At 45.2% G+C, this 24,209-nt stretch overlaps 1 protein-coding gene across 1 annotated transcript in view; it reads left to right on the top strand.

The window, feature by feature from the left end:
* The window catches only part of GABRR3 (gamma-aminobutyric acid type A receptor subunit rho3), a 49,522-nt gene that overhangs the window by 9,526 nt on the left and 15,787 nt on the right, over positions 1-24,209 (top strand). The window contains exons 3-5 of the mRNA XM_044981109.1: positions 12,238-12,305; positions 14,186-14,409; positions 22,462-22,544. Of these exons, the coding sequence (XP_044837044.1) occupies positions 12,238-12,305; positions 14,186-14,409; positions 22,462-22,544 (375 nt within the window). The remainder of the gene's footprint in view (positions 1-12,237; positions 12,306-14,185; positions 14,410-22,461; positions 22,545-24,209) is intronic.

The raw sequence follows: 24,209 nt of genomic DNA, 5'->3' as shown, positions 1-24,209 counted from the left end.
CTTCTTTGGTCAGGGGAATCTGCCAATACCCTTTTGTCAGATCCAGTGTAGTCAAGAATCGGGCACTACCCAGTCGGTCAACCAGTTCGTCGATGCGTGGTATGGGGTATGCATCAAATTGGGATACTTCATTCAGTCGGCGAAAGTCATTACAGAATCTCGTGGTACCATCAGGTTTGGGCACTAGAACGATTGGACTGCACCACTGACTGTAGGATTCTTCAATAACGCCTAATTCTAACATTTTCTTTACTTCGGCCTTGATTTCTTCTCTTTTGGCTGCTGGGATTCGGTAGGGTCTCAGTGTTACCTTGGCTCCAGGGATCGTGCGGATATGGTGATAGGTCTCAGTCGTCCGCCCCGGTTTTGTAGAGAACACATCTCGATTGTGATTAATCATGTCGGCTGCCTCGATCTTTTGGATTGGCATCAAGTCGGGTGATATCTTCACTTGCTCGTGTAAGTTATCCTCCTGGGGAAGGGTCTCCTGGGTGACTAAGCATGCCTCTCGATCATGCCAAGGTTTTAGAAGATTGATGTGGTAAATTTGCTCCGGTTTCCTGCGGCCTGGCTGCCGCACCTTATAGTTTACCTCTCCCACGGCTTCAATCACTTCATAGGGTCCCTGCCACTGGGCCAACAGCTTGCTTTCTGCTGTGGGCACCAGGACCATTACTCGATCCCCTGGTTGGAACCGTCGAAGCTTTGCTTGGTGGTTATAATGGGTCCGTTGGGTCTCCTGTGCTTTCTCCAAATGTTCTCGTACAATGGGTGTAACTCGGGCTATTCGATCCCTCATCTGTATTACATGCTCGACTATGTTCCTTCCGGGATTTGGCTCCTCTTCCCAGGCTTCTCTGGCTATATCCAATATGCCTCGGGGGTGGCGCCCATATAGTAGTTCGAATGGAGAGAAGCCTGTGGAGGCTTGTGGAACTTCCCGGATGGCAAACATGAGGTAAGGCAATAGGGTATCCCAGTCTTTCCCATCCCGGCTCACCACTTTCCGGATCATGGCCTTGAGGGTCCTATTGAACCTTTCCACAAGGCCGTCTGTTTGCGGGTGGTATACAGAGGTCCGTAGGGCTTGTACATGGAGCAATGAACAGAGATCTTTCATCAACTTAGACACGAAAGGTGTCCCTTGATCAGTCAGTATCTCCTTGGGTAGCCCAACCCGGGAAAAGATCTGTACTAGCTCCTTAGCTATTGTCTTGGAAGCTGTGTTGCGTAGGAGGACGGCTTCCGGGTATCGGGTAGCATAGTCTAGTACAACCAGCACATGTTGGTGGCCCCGAGCTGTCTTCTCTAGGGGCCCAACCAGATCCATGGCTATGCGTTCAAATGGTACCTCTATTATTGGAAGAGGTATCAAAGGGGCCCGTAAGTGTGGGCGAGGGCTATGTAGCTGACACTCTGGACAAGAGGTGCAGTATCGCCTGACATCTTCATGTACTCCTGGCCAGAAGAACCTCCGCAGGATCCTGGCCTGGGTTTTCTCTACCCCTAAGTGTCCTCCAAACAGGTGACTGTGGGCGAGGCTCAATATGGCTTTTTGATGTTTTCGTGGCACCAGAAGTTGATGTATCTCCTGCTCCTGCATTTGCACCACACGGTACAGGAGATCTTTCTTCACTGGCCTGGTATAGTTATGTGGGGCTAACGCAACGCCCGCCAGGTGGATAAGGGAGCATGGGACCTCCCAATCCCCCAAGTTGCATTGCATAGGCTCTTCGGTACTGGGACATTGTGCTGCTATGTGTCCCCACTCCCCACATGCATAACATCTATAACTATTTCTAGTCAGTCTCCCATCCTGTGGGCTAGGGGTTTTAGTCACAGGGTTCCCTCCACTCAGGCCAATCCCTTCCTTCTGGAGTCTCTGTTGGTTTTCAGCCCCCCTCTTCCTCCACCTAGGACTCCCCAGGGGTTTGGCTGTCCCTCCTTCCAGGGTTGGGGTTGGGGGTTTGCTACGGAAGGGGCTTTCCTTGCGTAGTTGGGTCAATTCCCTGGCTGTCATGCGTCTTTCTATCAGCGTGATCATCTCATCATAGGTGCACGGATCGTTCTGGCCTACCCATTTGCGGAGATCTGGTGGCAGTGCCCTCGTGTACCGGTCGATGACCAGAACCTCTAGTATCTCTTCCAGACTCCGGGATTCTGTTTGCAACCACTTTCGTGCGAGATGGACGAGGTCATATAATTGGGATCGTGGGGTTTTGTCTTCCCGGTACCGCCACTCATGATACCGCTGGGCCCGTACTGCGGATGTTACCCCAGATCTGGCCAAGATCTCTGCCTTCAGCTGGGAGTAGTCTGCTGCAGCTTCTTCAGGCAGATCATGGTAGGCCTTCTGGGCCTCCCCACACAGGAACGGGGCAAGGATGCTAGCCCACTGATCTCGAGGCCAGGCCTCCCGTAGAGCTGTCCTCTCAAAGGCCAGAAGGTATGCCTCTACATCATCTTCCCTCGTCATTTTCTGCAGCCAATGGTTAGCCCGTATGAGCCGTGTCCCATCATGCCCACGGTTCATTTCTGCAAGTGTCTTTACCTGGCTTACCAGTTCCTGCAACATAGCTCGGTCTTGAACAGCTTGGTCCATCAGCAGGCGGTTAGTTTCTTGCTGCAGCCGCACTGCTTCTTGCTGGGCAGCTGCCTGGACACGGGTAGCCTCCTGCTGGGCCGCCGTGGCTTGTATCAGTGCCCGTACTACATCATCCATTGTGGTAACAAATTGTAAACCCCCCCTTTTTTTTTTTGTGGTTTTTTTTTTTTTGCTGTGTTTTTAAATCACCCTCCTTCTTCCGCCGCGCTGTGCACACCAAAGATCCCACTCCTGACACCAGTTGTGACAAAGTCCCTCTTCTACCTTGGTGGGTCCTGCGCTTCTTGGCGGATTTGCTCACCTCAGTGATCTTCCCCTCTGGTGGAACCCACAGTCTGGATCAACAACTCCTCCAGCAGCACACCCTCTCAGTCTCAGCTCCTTGTGCCTCTTGCTCCCAGCTCCTCACACACACTTCTCTCCTCTGGCTCCTTCCCCCTAGACTGGAGTGAGCTCCCCTTTTTATACCAGGTGCCTTGATTAGCCTGTCCTGATTGGCTGCAGGTGCTCCAATCAATGTAGCTCTCTCCGGTGCCTTCTAGAAAGTTCTTAATTGGCCCCAGGTGCCTTGATTAGCCTGGAGCAACTGCCATTTTGGTTCCCGTGGTACTAGGGATTTGCTTAGCCTGGAGCTAACATACCTGCTCCTCAGTACTTTCCTGTAGCCATCCGGCCTTGCTCCATCACAGTACCCTAATTCATCCCGTGACAGGAGAGATACAGGATATGCATTTCCTTGAAGGAGATTGACTTTCATCTAATGCTGAAATGTATAGCAAAGGGGAGCTTAAATACAGGCTGAGATGCAATTGGTGATGGGGAACGTGCACTGTTGTTATAGACACCGAAGGGAAAGAGTCAATACGAACAATACAGCCTAGCTTAAAATATAGGTTAGTTATTATCTGGAGGATGTGAACCATGTGCAGTACTATAATTATTTCTGGAAGTTGGAAATTGGACTAGTATTACTGAATAAATCTGGAGACAGATAATAGATTTTGCTCTCTTTAATCTGGATGTCGTCACCATGGGTCTCTGCAGCTCTGAACACACACAAAACCCAACCAAACAAAAAGCCCTCCTTTAAACATCACTGTGGTCTGATAGCATTAAAATTGCCATCTGAATCTGTTCTGTAGATTATTCACTTACTAACTGAATGGTTTGGCCTGTTTTATTTTAAAGACTTTTTTCTTTTGAGTGATCAGGTGTTTTCTGGCTCTGGTTTCTCACTCTGGCTGTCCAGGTGACTGAGGGGAATTGGTGGTGTGGGGTGGAGGTGCGGGAAGCCATGAAATACTAATTAGTGGGGAAACAATCTGTTCGGGATGCAGTTCTGTCCACACAGTAGAGCTTTCATTGTGTCTCTCTAGAACCTGCGTGAAAAAGAGGAGATGCTACACTAACGTGGCATTGGAGGCATTCTGGGCTCAAGCTATTGCCCTGGTGCATCATTTACCCCAGCGCACAATGAGTGCAAATGCCACCACTCTGATGTGGTAGCATGTTTTAGCAGCTATGCAATGACTGTACGAGGTTCAGGGCCAAGGTGAATTGGGCCCAGTGCCTCCAAAGGCACCCCAGGGGCATGTTGGTTAGTGTCATGTGCTCCCACCTGAAGAAGTTACAGCTCTTACTTCCTCCAGTGAAGCTGTGCTGGAGAGCATGGAGAGTGTGGAGCCCTCGCCAGTGTAAACACCCCTCCGTGGGGCTGACTGGCTCTACCGGCACAGCCTGTACAGCCTGCCTAACTACAGCCGCCACCTGCAGAGCTACCCTGGAGTGGGGAAGAGAGCCTGCTGTGGTTTCTCCCTGCTACTGCACCTGCACAGCATCAGCCATAATCTGGCTTTACGACAGGGGAGAGATTTACAGCACTTTGGCTTTATGCATGCAGAAGCTGATGCTTTTTTCAAGCTTAACAGATAGAGCATCTCATTGCTGTGATTCCTGGTCGACTTGTATCTGTCACACGCACTTGTGCCCCATAGCATGATTTATTCAGCTCAGTTAGCTGCATCAGCTAACAATGCTGAAGGGGTGGGGGGGGGGGAATCAGGTCAGAACAGTTGGGTAAAGAGCATGTATTTTAAAAACAAAAGATCTTTTTTAAATAGGTCAAATTCTGCCCTCAGTTACACCCCGTTGGGTTTCCCAGGTGTTACAGCATGGAGCTGGGCCCAAAGATTTTGGTAACGCAGCCCAACTGAGTCTCCTCCCACAACAAATAAGCTTCCCTTTACTCCGGGGTAAGAGCATCTGGGTACGCACCCTCCATCAGCCTAAAACTCACAGAAATTCCCTCTGTGTCAGGGAAATTCTTTAGGCCAAATCTGTCCAGTTTAAGTTCACTTTGCACTGCCTGTGTCTGTGGCCCTGTGGAGGTGCAACCACCTATTTTAGGCTGACTGGGCCAAATCCTGCTTCCCTTACGTAGGTGTAAATGTGGTGTAACTCCACTGTGAGCAGTGATGTTATTCTAGATGTCTGCTGGTGTAAGTGCAGGCATAATTTGTCCTTCTGACTCTTACCAAACGATCTTTTTAAAATTCAGTTCTGACATTACTCATTTATTAATAGATTAATTTGCATATGTAAACCCCACGAATAGGGTACGTCAAGCTGACTCAAACCCAGCAGGCTCTTAATGTGCTGTTTCTACGTCTTGCCATAGAATGCGTCTTTGCCTGCAACGCATTATAAAATGAGGTTAAGTGAACCAAACCTATAATTCAGAACATAGCTCCGGCTGTACTCAAACATAAAAAAAAAAAAAGACTCAGTGTTATAATGCATTTATTCCCAAAGCTTGGCTGTCACATTGTTTCCTTGGCTGGATTTTCTCTTTGCTTCTGTTTCATTTCACAGCACTCTTATAATCTGAGAGTCACAGATAGGCTGCCACAAACACCCTCTCTCACACACAGGACCTGTCTGCTCCAAATTTTAAAAAAAAAAAATTGAAGGAAACCATTGCTTGGGGCACCTTGAGTTTGCAATTCTTGTACAACCTCTTGAGTCAAAACAAAAGCTGGCAGAGACATTTTACAAGCTTTAATTGCAATGGCTAGTTGCAGCAGCGAGGAGCAGTCTTTATCTTAGGTGTGGCTGAGCTAGAGCAGTTTAGAATAAATTTTCCACAGTGTGGGCTCAAGAAGCCACAAGCATGGCAGCTGCACTTCATCCAGTCTTCCCAACTCCATCTTGTTTCAAATTTGGGAATTACCTAAGGTGACCAGATGTCCCGATTTTATAGGGACAGTCCCAATATTTGGGGCTTTTTTTTATATGGGCTCCCCACCCCCCCCATCCTGATTTTTCACACTTGCTGTCTGGTCACCCTAAAATTACCCCGAATCTCTGCAGCAACGCTGAACATGCTGGATTGTCCTTCAGAAGTCCCAGAATGGTATAGTGTAAGAGTGAGGTGAACCCATGAACATTAGCCTGCACTAACTCAATACACAGGGAATGTATTACATTTGTAAGTGTAATATAGACTGCAGAGTTACTCTCTTAAGGGTTTGTGTCATGTGTGTGCAGGCCATTTCAAAAGTTAGTGCAAAGTAAACCCTCTGTGTTTAGACAAGCCCTAAACTGTTTGCTTCCCAAGTAAAGGCTAGCGTCAACAGAAACTGTCCAATTTGTGTCAGTCATAGAACAGGTGCGTCTGTCCATCCAGATATCCCCCACTGCTGGAATGCTGCCCACTTCCCTGATGCCATGATCTACACAACTTCCCCTATCCATTAATCTGCTTAAATTGCCCTCTCCCCTCCTCCCCCTGCCACGTGCTAAAACAATTTAATCTGCAGTATGGAGGGAGCCTAAATTATAATTCCACATATCAGTAGCTCCTGCTAGCATTACCTGTACCTCTATTGCTTCTGTTCCAATTTTACTACAGTACTAATCAGTTCTGATGAAAGGTTGAACTGCTAGGAGACTCTGTTCCTTCTTTTATTGTCCTTTTGAAAGCCAGACCAATGTGAGTGAGCATGATGTGTTCCTCTGCCAATGGGAGAGCAGAAAGGGATTATGTATTTAACAGCTGTACAGTAGTGTAAACCTCATCCTCGGAAATGGTAATTGCCTAAAAGTAGTGTCATGTTACCCATGGAAAGGAAAGGAAAGTCAGTGGGTTCACATGCAAATCTTTTAATATCTTATAATGCCCTTTTAAAAATATCATGGCCTCAAGTCTCCTAGCTGTCTGTTAGGTATTGTGGAACTCTTAGAAAATAATCCAGCTTGGACTGCAGGAGGAGGGAGAAAATAAATCGCATTGCTCACACCATGCAGAACTTCCACAGCCTTACTTTAAACTCCGGGCAAACGATCACTTTCAGATATCAAAATGATGTTTCCTGGCCAGCTATGGTCTGCTGTGTCACCAGTCAGACTGGCTTGACAGGCAGAACTCTCCCATTTGAGAGAGGTGGTTGGAGTGAGCTGCTCTGTGAATCCCTTTTAAATAATCTTCCTGTTTCGTGCTTCTTAACTACATTATTTGAAAGGCTTTTTAAAAAGTCACTGTCTTGCTCTACCATCACCCTCTGAGGACTTGCTAGAGTCTACCACACACCCCTCCTTTGACTCATATAGCATCTGCCTCTTTTCTCTTTGTGCAAGAGCCATCTCCTCTGAAGCTTCTACTACTTGGATGAGCCCTCCTGGGTCTTCTGTCCTCACTGACTCTCCAGCTTGTTTCAGTTCTAGCCTCAACTTATTAATTTTTCTCACCTTTTAATGTGTTTAAATTTGCAATGACTATATATTGGGTAATTATTTAATTTTTCTGTGCTTCTGTTTCCCTACATGTACAGTAGAATTCTACTTATCCACCTTAGTGAAGCATTTTGAGATCTACAGATGAAAAGAACTATCTAAGCATAGTTATTGCGATTTAAGCACATGTATAGTCTTTGTTCACATTTACACTGGAGTGGAACCTTATGTTCCCTATTGCACACTGCACATGGTCCTGCAGGATCAAGGCTTGAGTGTGTAGTTGGTCGTGTTAAGGCTTACCGTGTCTTTGTGAGGGCAGCCCCTAGAGAGCACGATAACCCTCACACACTTAAGAAATCCCTGAACTGTAATGTGTGGTCATATTTAGCCAGTAGAAGGTAAAAGTTTCTGTACGCAGGTGGCTTATCTTTCCTCTTTCTGTTATCAAGTGTGGCCTCTGTCTCAGTTTCCTCACAGGTCATCTTACTGGTTGGGTAGTTTACTCTTTCAGCTAAATTAGAACAACTCCGTCTCTTCCAAGGCAAGCAAGAGTCCAATGGAAATCCACTGCAAAAAAGGGTTCCAGCATGTCATTCAGCACCTAGATCTTTTCCTCTCTGTGTCACAGCCCTCCATCGCAGTCTCCAGAATTTTCCCCTAGTGATGGAGGGAGTGAAGGGGGCTTCCTCCCACCCTCTTTTGGAAGATACAGCTTTGACAGGAAACTAGCACTCAATTAACATTTCAAGCCCAAGACCACCTTGCCCAAGACCTCTTCCTTCACTCTGATAGGCCTCTAACTTCCATCCTAGGCCTTGCCTACTTCTGGCACCATCCCATCTCAAATACTTCAAACAACAGATGGACAAGGATAAAATACCCTTTATTACTGCCCCCCGCCCCCACCCCCAGCTCTATCCAACCCAGGGAACTGTAACAAATTCCACAGTACTTTCTTCTCCCTGTGGTTTCCTTACCCTTCTATCCACCTGACCTCCCTCCTAGGGGGGTGAGCTATGCTGGGTCTGTAGCCTCCTTAAAAAGCCAACATACCCTGTTACAACTGCATGCAACTGGAAGAGGTCTGATACTCCATCTAGTAGCAGGAGTTTGGCAAAATAGTGATGCATTCACTGTTGGAATATTGTAAAAAAGAAAGGGTTAAATTATTTCCTGGGTAATGACTGATCTGAGTATCATGGCACTGTGGAAAGATCAAAGCTTCTGGAATTCACTAGCCGAGTCCCCTAAATTCTACATGTTTCCTATGGAAATGCATGTGCAGTACAGTAACTACATGGTAAAAGGTATAACTGCACAAAAATACCTTAAAATTCTCTAAGGTCTGTCATAGGATTTTGTCATTCCTACCATACAAATTGACCCTAAAATGCTGCAGAATTTGTGAGGACCTACATTTAAAAAAAAGTTACATAACTTGCATATGCAGCTATTATCTTTCACTCAGGCTACTGATGAAAATAAACTCCACACTCATGAGAGAAACATTAGCTTGGTTTAAACCTTTTAAAATAAATAAAATGAAGGAAAACTGATTCCACGAGGCAGGATTTGTTTGCATAAATATAAATCCATCTGAAAATAATTTGGATTTGCTGCTGAGGAGTAATTATCTTGAAAATCTGCGGAACTTCCATTGTGAAAATCACTAATCCTTCTAAAATAATGATTTGTGGAAATTCTCTAGCAGCAACTGGAGCTGCTCAGTTTAATGAAACAATCCTCTTGCCCATCCCCCTGTTTTGTTAAACTGGGAAAATAAAAACCTAGATTTTCTCTCGATACTGTTTTTAAATGAAATTAGTGGTGGTGCCTCACTGTCAGCCTAAAACACTGAATTTATTAACAGCAGCATTGTGGCATAGGCACCAGCAGCACAAGCTTTCCCTACACTGTCCCATCTCTGTACCTCAACCCTGATCAACTCCACCTCTGGGAGAGAGAGAATAGTTTATTCTTCTCTCTCTTTTAGGACTCAGTCCAGTGCTATTTATATCAATAGGCGTCTCTCCATTCCTTCATTGATTAACAAAGCCAGAAGGGATTATGATATTCATTTAGTCTGACCTTCTGTATAACACAGGCCATAGAATTTCACCCAGTGACTCAACAACTTGTGGTTGAACTAGAGCCTTTCTTTTAGAAAAACATCCAGTCTCGATGTAAAGAGTCCAAGTGATGGAGAATGTATCTCCTCCCTTGGTAATCTGTTCCAGTGGTTAATTACCATTGATTTTAGTGGAAGGTTGGCTCTGACTCACAGGACCAGATGCTCCAAGCCAACTAATAAATCCAGAAAGCCCTGAACAGAGAAGCACCAGTATGCATTTGTTTCATGGTAGGGGAGGGACAGGATATAGAAAGACCCCAATTCAGCAAGGTACTTAAGCACATGCTGAACTCTAAGCATGTGAGCAGTTCCATTGAAATTAAAGGGACAACACATGTTTAAAGTTAGGCATGTACTTAAGTACTTTGCCAAATTAGAGTCTGCACCTCCTGCACTCAGTGAATTAGAGCTCTGTGAAAGCTTGATCTGCCCTACCTCAGAGTGAGGGGTGGGGTTAGGCCAGTGCAGAGGTGAGGTAGTGGCCAGTGAATCCATAGCTACATAGATTTACCAACTTACATGCCCATTTGAGGCTGGAGACACAGCAGTTGCAGAAGCTACTACAGCCTTGAGAGCTGCCAAACAAGAAGTAGGCGAAGCAGAGAGAGGTTTAAAGGTGTCAGATACAAAGTATTACATTTAATTTTATGTAAAGTCTCTTCATGTAAGCAAAATCTCTCTCTTGCTTTTTGTATACATAAATTAGTTAAGAGCGATGAAAATAATGCATACTGTATTGAGGTACATTCATTTACATTTTTAAAATAATTTATTAAGCATCAGAGATGTGAAAATAATATCATCTATGGCAGTGGTTCTCAAACTTTTATACTGGTGACCTCTTTCACACAGCAAGCCTCTGAGTGCAACCCCCCCTTATAAATTAAAAACACTTTTAATATATTTAACACCATTATAAATGCTGGGGCAAAGTGGGGTTTGGGGTGCAGGCTGACAGCTTGCAACCCCCCATATAATAACCTCATGACCCCCTAAGGGGTCCCGACCCCCAGTTTGAGAACCCCTGATCTATGGTCAATAATTGTTAAATGCAAATGTCTTTCCTCTCCTCTCATGTTGAGCTCTCTTTGACTTTCTCCCACATCCTCAGCTCTTTTTTTCCCCTCTAGTCCAAATGTTCTGACAGCAACAATGTCTCAGCCATATTGCAGAGGCATACACTGTTGTTCTTGGTTCTCTGGTTCCATGTTACTGACTGAAGTACAGATTCTGCAAATGCTTTGGCACGTTTATAACTCCACGCATGTGAGTAGTTCCATTGGCTTCAAAGCCACAATCCTACAAACGTAACATTATTTTATTTTAGATGTACGTTGCACTTACGGTGCTCCCAAATCTTGCTCTCAGTCAGACTTCTGCAGTCTCATTAATGTCACTCTCTACTCATGTGCTTGAAGTAAAGCACATGCTTAATTTTTTTCAGGCTTGGTATCTTTGCTGTAAAATATATACTGGATAACTCATGTATATGTAAAGCATAACCATTAGCATTGGTCTGGGAACCTTAACTTCTTCATTTCCTGACCTGTTTTAATTTTAACTGTAATGTTGCACTTTTTTATATTTTGTAATACCAAAAAAATCCCTGTATGTGTCAGTGGCAGTCACCTAACTGTTCTGCCTCTGTTTTGTAGATGCATTTTTAACCTATATGTGCTCTCCAGAGCTCTGAAATTCAGAATAGTGGGCAGAATGGGAGCTTTGACTTGCAAAATACTTGATTAGGAATTTAATTTATTTATAAAATCTTACAGCAGTTAAATTAGTATCTATCCATCTTCTCCCATACTCTCCCTGGTCATCACAGCCCGTGTCCTTACTGCCATTCCGTAGTCATATAATAGTTCATGAAAACCTGCTCACAGAAACATTATGTGGTGATAAAAACATGGGAGCTATGTCTACCTTAGTGCTTGCATGCTCTGAAGTGTCCCTAGCCTCTGTTTGCCAGAAGCTGTGAATGAGTGATAGTGGATGGATCACTTGATAATTACCTGTTCTGTTTATTCCCTCTGAAACACCTGGCATTGGCCAGTGTCAGAAGGCAAGATACTGGATTGGAGGGGCAATTGGTCTGACCCAGTACGGCCATTCTTATGTTGCATTGTTGTTAGTACCAGTGTAGTTGCACCACCACTGAGAAACAGATTAGAATATGGTTTTACTTAGCAGTCAGTGAGCTGGTTTCCCATTTATGGAACTTATATCCATTTCAAGGTATTATAGGACAAACTTTTATTAGTTACCTAGTACAGTTACTTTAGGCATATAATAAATAATTTTCTTTAGAAGGTGGAGGAAAAGTTTTCACTATTAAGTAGTCTTTACAAGCACTGGTATATTTGATACTGGTATTTATGTAAGTTTTCCGCAGGGCCATTCTAATAAGTTGCATAGGCTTCAATAGTTTCAGAATCGTAAGAAAACTTTTTTCCACTCACCAAACTTCAGGGTCATGCTGTAAATCCAAGTCATACCCTGTGCTAGATTGCAAAGAGATCACTGAAGAACATGTGCTTATTTGATCAGATTTTTAACATCAAGTTTTCTTTCATTGTCATTGACTTTCTCTTTTGGTTACTAAGGTTGGATTCAGTGCACATAACAGTTTTAAAATTAATTCAAGGCAGCACATGTGTGGAGAGGCGGTGAGCAGTGCAGGTTGTTTAGGTTTATATTAACATATAGGTATATATGAAAAACATTTGTCACTTCCGGTCATATTTTTTGTTCTGCTGTTTTGAAGGGTCACCAATACCAGTGGGCATTGATGTGCAGGTGGAAAGTATTGACAGCATTTCAGAAGTTGACATGGTAAGTTTTATCACTTAAATCCTGTTACTAAACTGATGGAAGACAGAATTGTAACCAAAACTCTGGGATCACATAGGCTTCAGAAATAACCCTCCAAGATTCTGATGTAGAACTAATATAGTTAAAGAAGTAGAATCCTACAAGATTACGGTATATTATCCTTTTGATACATGAAAGTAATTTTCATTTAAATTAATAGATGCTACATGTAAATATGTGTTAAATGTCTCTTGTGTTCCAAGGGACAAAGCGCTCAATAGCCTGATTTTTCAAAAGTATTGAGCACTCCATAGTTCCTGTTAAGTTGAGGGGGAGTTCCTGGGTGTCACACGCCTTTGAAAATCACTCTGCAAGGCCTTAGCTTGTGCGGGTCCTGTGCACAGAGGCAACTTTCATTCATTCTGCATCACAGCTGTATGTCCTTGACTTGCACTAAGAGGTTTTCTCTCTCAAAGACACAATGCCTACACTGGGCCTTGTGTCCCTCCATTGCTGTAGCACTGGTGCAGCATCACTGGGGCTAGCAGTGGTCTTAAGTGGTAGTGTATACTGGCCACCCACATTTCTACCACTATGCCATATAGACCTACTGTTAGCTGGTAGGCAGATGCCAGTATCTGGTATACACTAGCACTCCCATCATTGCTAGTGCTAGTGGAGCTGCAATAGTGACACAGCAGTGGTGGAAGAATCTGCCAAAAATCTTACTATGCACACAGTCTTGGAGAGGGAAAACCTCTTACTGCTAGTCAAGAACATAAAGCTGTGAATGCATCCTGTTCATGCCATATTCCCAGCTTCACTTACATTATTGCTGCGTCGTTTAATCCTAGAATGCCCACACAGGTTAACTCTGAATAAAGAGCACATTTACAATATTAATTTCTCACTTCAAATGTAGTTTTAGGCCACAGGCCCTGATCTTGCTATGGGATCCATTACTCTCGTGCGGGGTCCCACTGAAGTCAGTGGGATACCACAAGAGCTCAAAGGTCCATACTAGTAGATCACATTACAGGAAATGATTTTGACTGAAGTTCTCCAAAAAAATTCATCCTGAGGCAGAGACCCAACTTGGAAAAATTCAGCCCAAATGGTTTAAGTTTGGCAAATTTATAGGACACAGAAAACAGGTTCTTATAATGGGAAGTGTTGGGCCATATTAATAATAGGTCGTGCTGCCAGCCCCACCTGTAATAATACGTGCACACAAACCCATTCATTCATTGTGAGTTATAATATGTTACTCAGGGTCCAGGTCCCAATATTTTACATTTTTTAGTCAAATTCTGATTTTAGTTACTGTGGTGCAAATCTGGTGTAAACCCAGTAGATTTACATGAGTGTAACTTGAAATCAGAATTTGTTCTTGTATATTTTAGATAATAGGAACTCATTTATTGGCTGCAAATGATAAAAATGAGGTGTTAATGTGACATAAAGAGAAAACAGCAAAAAGTTCAATGGAAGGGCTGTAGAGTAATTTCAGTTGCTTTTATCCTACTTACTAAAATGCTGTTTTTCTTTTGGGACTGTTTTATATTTTGGGCCCAATCCAACAGCCCATTGAAATCAGTGGTAGTTTTGTTTGTGTAAGAAAAAAGTATGGACTTCAAAATCAGGCCTTTTGTTGGCTGAACTATAAGTACCACCTAACCAGGGCAAACAGCAGATATCTCAAGATATCTTCCATCTGTGTTGTGCTCTCACTTGCGTGGCTTTGGTGACCTCTCTCTGGTTTGAGAATTCTGCTCTTGAAGCTCAAAGCAGAAGTAATGCAAAGTCATCAGGTTTGATTAGTTGTACTGGTTATTATTGCTGTATTCAGAACCAGGAAAAACACACATGCATCTCTTCCTCTTAATTTTCTTTATGCAAAGGACTTCACAATGACCTTATACCTCAGACATTACTGGAAGGATGAGAGGCTTTCATTTCCTAGTACCAGAAACAGAAGCATGACCTTTGATGGAAGACTGATCAAAAAGATCTGGGTTCCTGATGTATTTTTTGTCCATTCCAAAAGATCTTTCATCCATGATACAACTATGGAGAATGTGATGCTCCGAGTGTACCCTGATGGCAACGTACTCTTCAGCCTAAGGTAAGGACAGTTACCCCCCCTATAACTATCAGCAGCAAAATACTACATGGCTGCTGCCTGCCTGGACAGAGCAAGCACAGAAGATGTCAAGCTGAGAAATTATCTGAGATCCTTGTGGTTAAATATGGAGTTTTCATAGTGGTTTATTTTTTTATTTGTTCAATATGTTGGGGTTGTCACAGGTTCTGTTGCATATAAGGTGGCAGCTCAGGGCTGACCCAAAGACACATTGGTCCTTTCCAAATAAGGAACTGTAAACACCTCTTCAAGATTCTGAGATGTGGACTAGCATTAATCCCTGTTTTCACTAAGGAGACCCTGGGAATTGGTGACCACCTGTATGTCAGTACCTAAGACAAGCTCTATGTCAGCTAATGTGATTTGCCAAGTATTTGAAATTCCTAGTTTACCACTATGAAAATAAATTCAGAATTGACATTACAGCTTATAAAATTTCCCATCATTCCCCTGTTAAACATTGTCTGTAGTTTGTGTGGTGGGATGGTGGGAATGTTTACATCTTGTTCATTTTTTTTAAATTTACATGAAAAGACTTCAGATATAAGGGATTGCTACTATTAAAAAACTGCTACTCTTAATGAGAGAGACAAGGTGGGTGAGATCTTTTATTGGCCCAACTTCTGTTGGTGAAAGAGACAAGCTTTTGAGCTACACAGAGCTCTTCAGACCTTCGAAAGCTTGGCCCTGTCACCAACAGAAGTTGGGCCAATAAAAGCTATTACTTCACCCACCTCGTGTCCCATATCCTGGGAGCAACACTGCGTACTACCATTAATGTCAATGGTTGTATTAATTTTGCAGTACTTATTGAGCGTTTCTGTCCAGTGATTGCAATAAAGTCAGAAATTGCTAACAGAGAACAAAATTTTCCCCTTGGCTCTGCAATAATGATGTCAGTCCTGATATTTTTTCTCTATGGTACCTGCGCAGCATTACCATAATATCATTAGGAGTTCCGCACATACAGTCAGAGTAGATTATTGGAGTTGATATCAACTGTGCAGTGCTTAGAATTGTTAAAGAAACCCTAATTTCCCTACAAGAAATTGGCTGATGTTCTAGACAATAGCTGCATCATTAAACTTCCCCTTATTATCTGCAATGTATTGTGATTTTTTATTGAGGAGTCTTATGTACATTGCATGATGTGGCAGAGATGATCTTAATGGATGAAATTTTCCCCAGTGCAGGGACATAGAGATTAAATTTCATAGAGTCCTACACCAGAAAGGATCATTGTGACTGTCTAGTTCAGGGGTCGGCAACCTCTGGCACGCGGCTCGCCGGGGTAAGCACCCTTGCAGGCTGGGCCAGTTTGTTTACCTGCTGCGTCAGCAGGTTCGGCCAATCCCAGCTCCCACTGGCCATGATTCGCCGCTCCCGGCCAATGGGGGCGGTGGGAAGTCACGGCCAGCACATCCCTCGCCCACACTGCTTCCCGCCGCCCCCATTGGCCTGGGACGGGAACCGTGGCCAGTGGGAGCCGCGATCAGCCGAACCTGCTGACGCGGCAGGTAAACACACTGACTTGGCCTGCCAGGGAGCTTACCCTGGCAAGCTACGTGCCAAAGGCTGCCGATCCCTGGGCTAGTCTAACCTCCTGTATAACGCAGGCCACAGAGTACATATAGGCCACAGACATTTACAGGCGCAGCAATTATTACTTCCCCCGCTACCTGACACTGATAGTTCTTAGATCTCCCCAAGCATTTCAGTTATTTGTCTGGAGAGTAGTAGTCAAATATATGTCTAAGCGCGCGCACACACACACACACACACACGTTTAAACAGATTGCAAGATTTTTATGTCTGCCAATCACAAAGTCCTGTAGGAGACTGTCTACTTTCAATTTAGTGCAGTATACTTCCTTGTGTGAAATCGATCAAAGGAAACATTCTTTGTTTTAGAATGATTAAGGTCATACAGTGTGTCTATAGCCTCAGCTATATTAATGCCTGTCTTCTTAGGCCTTGTCTACACTACAAGACTATTTCGAATCTACTTAAGTTGAATTTGTGGATTCGACCTTATGAAGTCGAATTTGTGTATCCACAGTAAATACACTAATTCGAATTTCTGAGTCCACAGTAACGGGGCTGGCGTCGACTTTGGAAGCGGTGCACTGTGGGAAGCTATCCCACAGTTCCCGCAGTCCCCGCTGCCCATTGGAATGCTGGGTAGAGCCCCCAATGCCTCCTGGGGGAAAAATGTGTCGAGGGTGCTTTTGGGTAACTGTTGTCATTGAACCGTCAATCACGCCCTCCCTCCCTGAAAGCTCCGGCGGGAAATCTGTTCGCGCCTTTCTCTGGTCGGTTACAGCGCGGACGCCACAGCACTGCGAGCATGGAGACCGCTGCGATCATCGCTGCACTTATGGCCGTTGTCAACTCCTCGCACCTTATCGTCCACCTCTTCCACAGTCAGCTGCTGAGAAATCGGGCGAGGAGGCTCCGGCAGTGCGGTGAGGACAGGAATTCACAGAGTGGCGCAGACCTCTCACAAAGCAGGGTATGCCGCGCCGTGGAGATCATGGTGGCAATGGGTCAAGTTCATGGTGTGGAACGGCGATTCTGGGCCCGGGAAACAAGCACGGACTGGTGGGACCGCATAGTGCTGCAGGTCTGGGATGAATCACAGTGGCTGCGAAACTTCAGGATGCGTAAGGGCACTTTCCTTGAACTCTGTGACTTGCTGTCCCCTGCCCTGAAGCGCCAGGACACCCGGATGCGAGCAGCCCTGAGTGTGCAGAAGCGAGTGGCCATAGCCCTCTGGAAACTTGCAACGCCAGACAGCTACCGGTCAGTAGCGAACCACTTTGGCGTGGGCAAATCTACCGTGGGGGTTGCTGTGATTGAAGTAGCCCATGCAATCGTTGAGCAACTTCTCTCAAAGGTAGTGACTCTCGGAAACGTCCAGGACATCATAGATGGCTTCGCCGCGATGGGATTCCCAAACTGCGGTGGGGCTATAGATGGGACTCACATCCCTATCCTGGCACCAGCCCACCAGGCCAGCGAGTACATTAACCGAAAGGGCTACTTTTCAATGGTGCTGCAAGCACTGGTAGACCACAGGGGACGTTTTACCAACATCTTCATCGGGTGGGCGAGCAAGGTTCATGACGCGCGTGTGTTCAGGAACTCTGGTCTGTTTAAACGCCTCCAGGCAGGTACTTTCTTCCCGGACCACAAAATAACGGTTGGAGATGTGCAGATGCCTACAGTGATCCTCGGGGACCCAGCCTACCCGCTAATGCCCTGGCTCATGAAGCCCTATACAGGCGCCTTGGACAGAGAGAAGGAACTCTTCAACTACCGGCTGAGCAAGTGCAGAATGGTGGTGGAGTGTGCTTTCGGACGTCTCAAGGGGAGATGGCGGAGCTTACTGACTCGCTCGGACATCAGCGAAAAGAATATCCCCGTAGTTATTGCTGCTTGCTGTGTGCTACACAATCTCTGTGAGAGCAAGGGCGAGACCTTTTTGTCCGGATGGGAGGTTGAGGCAAATCGCCTGGCTGCAGTTTACGCTCAGCCAGACACCCGTGCCGAGAGAATATCCCAGCGGGAAGCGCTGTGTATCCGGGAGGCTTTGAAAGCAAGTTTCCTCGGAGAGCAGGGTAACCTATGACTCTCCACTTGCTTTCAAGAGAAACTGACCCTGGGCCTGTGTCTGTATGTGTCGATTTCGATCTGCGGTTACATACCCCGTTCTCCAAGTTTCCCCCACTTCCAAAGCACGTTTTAAAGCAAATTAATTGTTACACTCATTATTAATAAATCTTTGTTTTACTTTGCATTTCTGTTCAGGTGTTGAAACATGGACGCATACTGTGCTGGGCACGGTGTGCACTGATGTACAGACCGCTTGTTCCATAGAGGAATGACATCCTCCTGCTCCTACATAGGTCTCTGGGGTGGGGGACGGTTGCAAGTGGTTGTGCATGAAGGGGAGGGATTGCAGGAAGGGGTGGGTTTGCAGGAAGGGGCGAGTGGTGCCTTCTTTGGATAGGGGTTTGGATGACGGCAGTGGGCTGCGGGTTTGGGCGTAGGAAGGGGTGAGGGGTGTGGGGGAAGGGTGAGTATCTGTCCGTGGATGAGGGCTCTTGTTGGGGCTCAGGGCAGTGGAGAGGCTCGTTGCTACGGTGGAAGTGCATGGTAAGGGCAGCGTGCCTTAACATTAAGGGGGTGGCAGGCGCTAGGACCCTGGACAAGCATACACATCACAGAATGACCCGGGGCAGCATACACCACACAGAGTGACCCTGGTGCCTACTGACTGCAGTGTGTGTGTGCCCTGCAGTTGATCATGCCCCCAAGTCTGTACCCTGGTAATGTAGGCTATACCGTGCAATTATAAATCCCCTCCCCCCCCAATACACAAAAAAATCCTCTGACACGAAAGACGTGACCGAAACAGTGAATAACAGCAAACAGCTTTTAATAATCTAATACACAGTGGGGGGATGAAACTTGGATTTGGGACTGGGTGAGCCTGTAAGGGAAGCACTTCTACAAATTTATAGCGTGAGAGGTGTGTGGTACATTAGCGCTATGCAGTGGTGCAGTGACAGTTCTCACGGCCCCTACCGCCCCTCCGTCTTGTACTTTTGGGTGAGGGGGGGGCAGGACTTCTTGGCGGGGGAGGGCGGTTGCAGATACACTGCAGGGGGGCTCTGTCCTCCTGCCTGCGGTCCTGCAGAACATCAACAAGGCGCCGGAGCGTGTCCGTTTGCTCCCTCATTAGCCCAAGCAGCGTTTGAGTCGCCTGCTGGTCTTCCTGCCGCCACCTATCCTCCCGTTCGATGTGTGTACGATGCTGTTGACATAGGGTCTCCCTCCACTGTCTCTGCTCTGCCGCCTCGGCTCTGGAGCAGGCCATCAGTTCCGCGAACATCTCGTCCCTAGTCTTTTTCTTTCGCCGCCTAATCTGCGCCAGCCTCTGCGAGGGGGATGCCGGGGCAGTCCGGGAAAGAGCCGAAGCTGTGTGATGGAAAAAGTAACTGATTTCCTTGAACAGATACATGTTTGCGAACAGTGAACACAGTCTAGTCAGTTTCTCTGAACAAGACCATACAGGGCAACAAGTCTCACGAGATCTCAGGACAAGTTCGAGATTTTGGAATACGCTCTCATTGGCTGCGGCATTGCACAGGAGAGCGGACAAGTGGGGAGAGACAGCTGAATCCGTCTAGCAGACAGTCCTGGTAAGCCTTACAGTACATTCTGCTTATCAGTTAATGGATAGCTGTGCCCTCCCGCTAAAGGCAATCTGGAAATCATATACTCTGACCCTTTTCCAGCCACTCCCACCAGTGCACGGGAAAGATCAATGTATGCTTTTCCTATGTGGCCTACAACACGTGGCTGTTAAGCGAGGGTCATTGTTATGCAAAGTAAAAGTCAACCATTCACAACAGTAACAATACACTAATTGCCCTAATTAGATGCAGCATTTCATGAACGAGATCACCCTGATGCGGGTCCCTCGGCGTCACAAAGAGCGGATGCTAAGGGAAGCCCTGCAGAGACCAGGACCATATGCGGCCATGCTTGTGGAGGCGATGATTCCCATCTACATAAGGATGTCCTGGCGCGGAAGAGTGTGCTTCCACGGAGCACCCAACAAGGCACCTCTCCCCAGGAACCTCCTGCGGAGGCTTTTTGAGGACCTAAATGAGACCTTTCTTGAATTGTCCCTGGAGGATTATTGTTCAATCCCTATATGTGTGGACCTACTTTTCATATAGTTTTTCATTGAAAATTTTATATATAGTATTTCTATTTTTTTATACCTGTTTTATAAAAAATAAATGTTTACATGTTTATAGCACTTACCGCCTGATCCTTCCCCTGATTCAGAGTCCGGGTTAACGGCCGGGGAGGGTTGGTAGGGGATCTCTGTGAGGGTGATGAAGAGATCCTGGCTGTCAGGGAAAGCGGTATTGTGTTCGCTGTCGCCTGCGCCGTCCTCCACAGACCCTTCCTCATCTTCCACATTGGCGAACATCGAGGAGGAACTGTCCAGGTTCACTATGCTATCCACTGAGTCCACGGTCACTGCTGGGGCAGTGGTGGCAGACCCACCTAGAATGGCATGCAGTGCCTCGTAGAAGTGGCATGTCTGGGGCAGGGCTCCGGAGCGTCCGTTTGCCGATCTGACTTTTTGGTAGCCTTGTCTCAGGTCCTTGATTTTCACGCGGCACTGCATTGCATCCCGGCTGTATCCTTTCTCTATCATTGCTTTGGAGACCTTCTCGAAGGTCTTTGCATTCCGCTTGCTGGAGCGCAGCTCCGACAGCACAGACTCCTCGCCCCACACACCGATCAGATCCAGGACTTCCCGGTCTGTCCATGCTGGGGACCTCTTTCTATTCTTGGATTGGCCGGACTCCTCTGCTGGAGAGCTCTGCATCGTTGCAGGTGCTGCGGAGCTCGTCCCGATGTCCAGCCAGGACGTCAGATTCAAAGTGCCCAGACAGGAAAATGAATTCAAATTTTCCCGGGTCATTTCCTGTCTGGCTGGTCAGAGAATCCAAGCTCCGACTGCTGTCCAGAGCGTCAACAGAGTGGTGCACTGTGGGATAGCTCCCGGAGCTACTAAGTTCGATTAGCATCCACACCTAGCCTAATTCGAGCTAGCCATGTCGAATTTAGCGTTACTCCACCTGTCGGGGTGGAGTACCGAATTCGAACTAAAGAGCCCTCTAGTTCGAATTAAATGGCTTCCTGGTGTGGACGGTTGAGCGGTTAGTTCGAATTAACGCTGCTAAATTCGAATTAAAGTCCTAGTGTAGACCAGGCCTTAAAGAATCATATGTTCATAAAAAGCATCTTTTGATATCACATCCTAGGTTAGGTTGTAATCCATATCCTTATTTGTGGAAAATGTTCATATTCCACAGATTTATCTACAATGTCCAGAGTCTAAGATTTCATGTTATTTAAAAAAATTCTTGATAATCTTATCTTCATTCTATCAATCAATATACAGCTGCTGGTTTATTGAATCTTCTGCAGCTACATAGACTGAAACAACTGCACCCACAGAGGTACAAATTTTATACATTCATTTTAAAGAAGTGTCAACTTCAAAGCCTTATTTCAACCACATAAGTTCCTACACTTGTAAACATCCATCCACAGTGCAGTCACTAGCCATGAGTCATTGACATTCAATTATAAGCACAGTAGAATTCAATTTGGGTTTGCCACTGGAAGATCAAAGCAAAATGTCAAGCAGGCTGTGACAGCACAGGGAAATTTAACGATAACTAGAACTATATACAGTATTTATATTTGAACTGCTGCCTCTAACCTTTTATTTAGGTTTATTGGCCATAATGTCGGACACTGATCCTCCACACATTCATGGAAAAGCAGATGGAATGACAGAATCAACATCTTTGCTTGGATTTTCCTACATTTTTTAGAATGATTTTCAAACATGCATGCATAAAAAATATTAAGCATTTTTCTATGTGCAGTCCCCAGTGTGAGTGGGTGGAGCTTGAAAATCAGGGTTTATCTTTTTATGGAATTATATTTTATAGCCTTTCTAGTTGTGAAATTACCCTCCAGAAGAATATCCTCTGTACTGATGTCTCCTTGGCTCTGGAGTCAGAAAGACTGGAAATAATAGCACCAAGAATTCTGAACTTCCCCTGTTGGTCTTGTTAAGGTGTAAATTTTGAAGTATAACCAGTTATGAAGAATTCAAAAGTGACAGCAAGCAACATGAACTTTCAGTGGTGGAAAATGGGGAGCCAGCCAATGGAGAGATTAAAAATTGGAGGTGAAATAGTAATAAGAAAATATTGTCTGTTTTTTTAAAAAGTCTCCCACTAGTTTGGATTTACCTTTTAATCAAAAAAGAGATTTTAGAATATGTAATTCAAAAAGCCAAAAATTAGAAAACTTTTGAAACCCCTCAGTGACTCCAGGGTCCACAATAAGATGTCTACAAAGTCACAAATTCCTTTTAGGAATTAGTGAAAATTACCTTAAACAATTGTTTTCTGGTCCTTATTGTAGGATTACAGTTTCTTCCATGTGTTTTATGGATTTCAGCCGATTCCCTCTGGACACTCAGAACTGCTCTCTAGAACTGGAAAGTTGTAAGTTTGACTCAATCATGGTACCATATATATTCATTATATGTGTCTCCTTACCCACACTTCATTTATGTCATAGTAATTCCCCCTTGCTAGATGCCTTTCTACACTTACTTTGGAAGACATGTGACCTGAGCCTTTCAGTCTACACATACAGAACACCAGCCTTTCTGGGGACTTTTGGGAATAACCCCCCATAGAACACTGAATATTCAAGAAAGGTAAAGATGCTCCTGCCTACTTCTAAGGCATGGAGAATAGTAGGTTGAAAGATGGAGTCATTTGTCCTTCAGCATGATTCATTTTTAAAGGTGATCTGCAAGTACTTGTGAATAACAACAGAATACAAAGGCTTCTAGATCTTGTTCTCCTGGTGACTAGTAAAAACCATACAAACTGCAGTCTCTACGGTACATCACCGAATGTTATGCCTGATAATGGTAGCCAGACATTAGAGCTGATTTAGGCCTGAACCTACTGTCAGGTTGCCCAAAGTGGCTCACGAACATGGGTGCCAACCTCAGGGCAAACTGTGAAGAAGCAGAGCACAAACCCCAAATTGGTATTCTGTAATTAGATTTCACCAACCAAATATCAAATGGGAACTCCATAAGCACTCTAACAACCTTAACATGGAGTCACAGACAGTCCCCTTCGGCACTCTGGTCTATCTTGCCAGGCAGGCAAGCCTGCCTTTGTGATAGATGGTCCCTTATACTAAAAATCACAACAATATTCCGGTTAGTCCCAGTTCCAAAGGACCAGTCACTTACCCCAGGTTAGTTCTACCTTAGATCTCTCACCGAAAACAACTCTTGTAGTCAGTTCTATAATAAACTAACTAAAAGGTGTATTAACTAGGAACAAGAAATCAGAGTTATTTACAAGGTTAAAGAAGGTGCAAACACACACAAATGAGTTAGTCTTAGGTTCCCAAATAGTAGCTGCTATATATACAAGCTCTCTATGTCCTTTAGGGCTAACAAACTATACCTATTGGGAATCTCTTGCTTATGCTTAGAAATATTGCTCTCTCCGAATTCTAAGCAGCATAGTGATGATAATTTCTTCTTAACAGGGATTTTTATTCCCTTCCCCCAGCATTCAAGCTGTGATGGGACGAGGGTTTGTGCCCGTACCCTCTTCATGGGTGTCAGAGAAGCAATCAAAAAAGTCCTTTTTGTCCCCTGATGTTCCCCAATGGTGTGTCTGGTGTCTACAGGCCTTCCTTTGTTGGGGAGGAGATGACACCTCTTGTGATAAACTAGTATTTCCCATGTGGTAATGCTTCTCTCCTGACTATGGGGGTTTGCAGGCTTAAATCTAGTCTACATTACAGACCTATATAGGTGTAACTACATCACTCAGGGGTGTGAAAAATCCACATTCCTGAGTGACACAGTTATACCCCTGTGTAGACAGCTCTGTGTTGCCGATAGAGCTTCTCCCATCAGCATAGCTACCGCCTCTCGGGGAGGTGGGTTAACTACGACGATGGGAGAGCTCTCTTCATTAAAGCCCTACAGCAGCACATCATTTTAAGCATAGACCTGCCCTTAGCAAACATTTTTGTAGTTACAGAGCAAACACATAAATATTACCCTGTAACATGGGATACAGATATTATAAGTAAGAGGAATACATGCAGCATCCTACCAGCATTTCGTA

This window comes from Mauremys mutica, chromosome 1 (genome assembly GCF_020497125.1).
Source record: "Mauremys mutica isolate MM-2020 ecotype Southern chromosome 1, ASM2049712v1, whole genome shotgun sequence".
NCBI lineage: Eukaryota > Metazoa > Chordata > Testudines > Geoemydidae > Mauremys > Mauremys mutica.
Note: the sequence above shows the minus strand (reverse complement) of the source record. Positions and strands in the feature narration are given on the sequence as shown.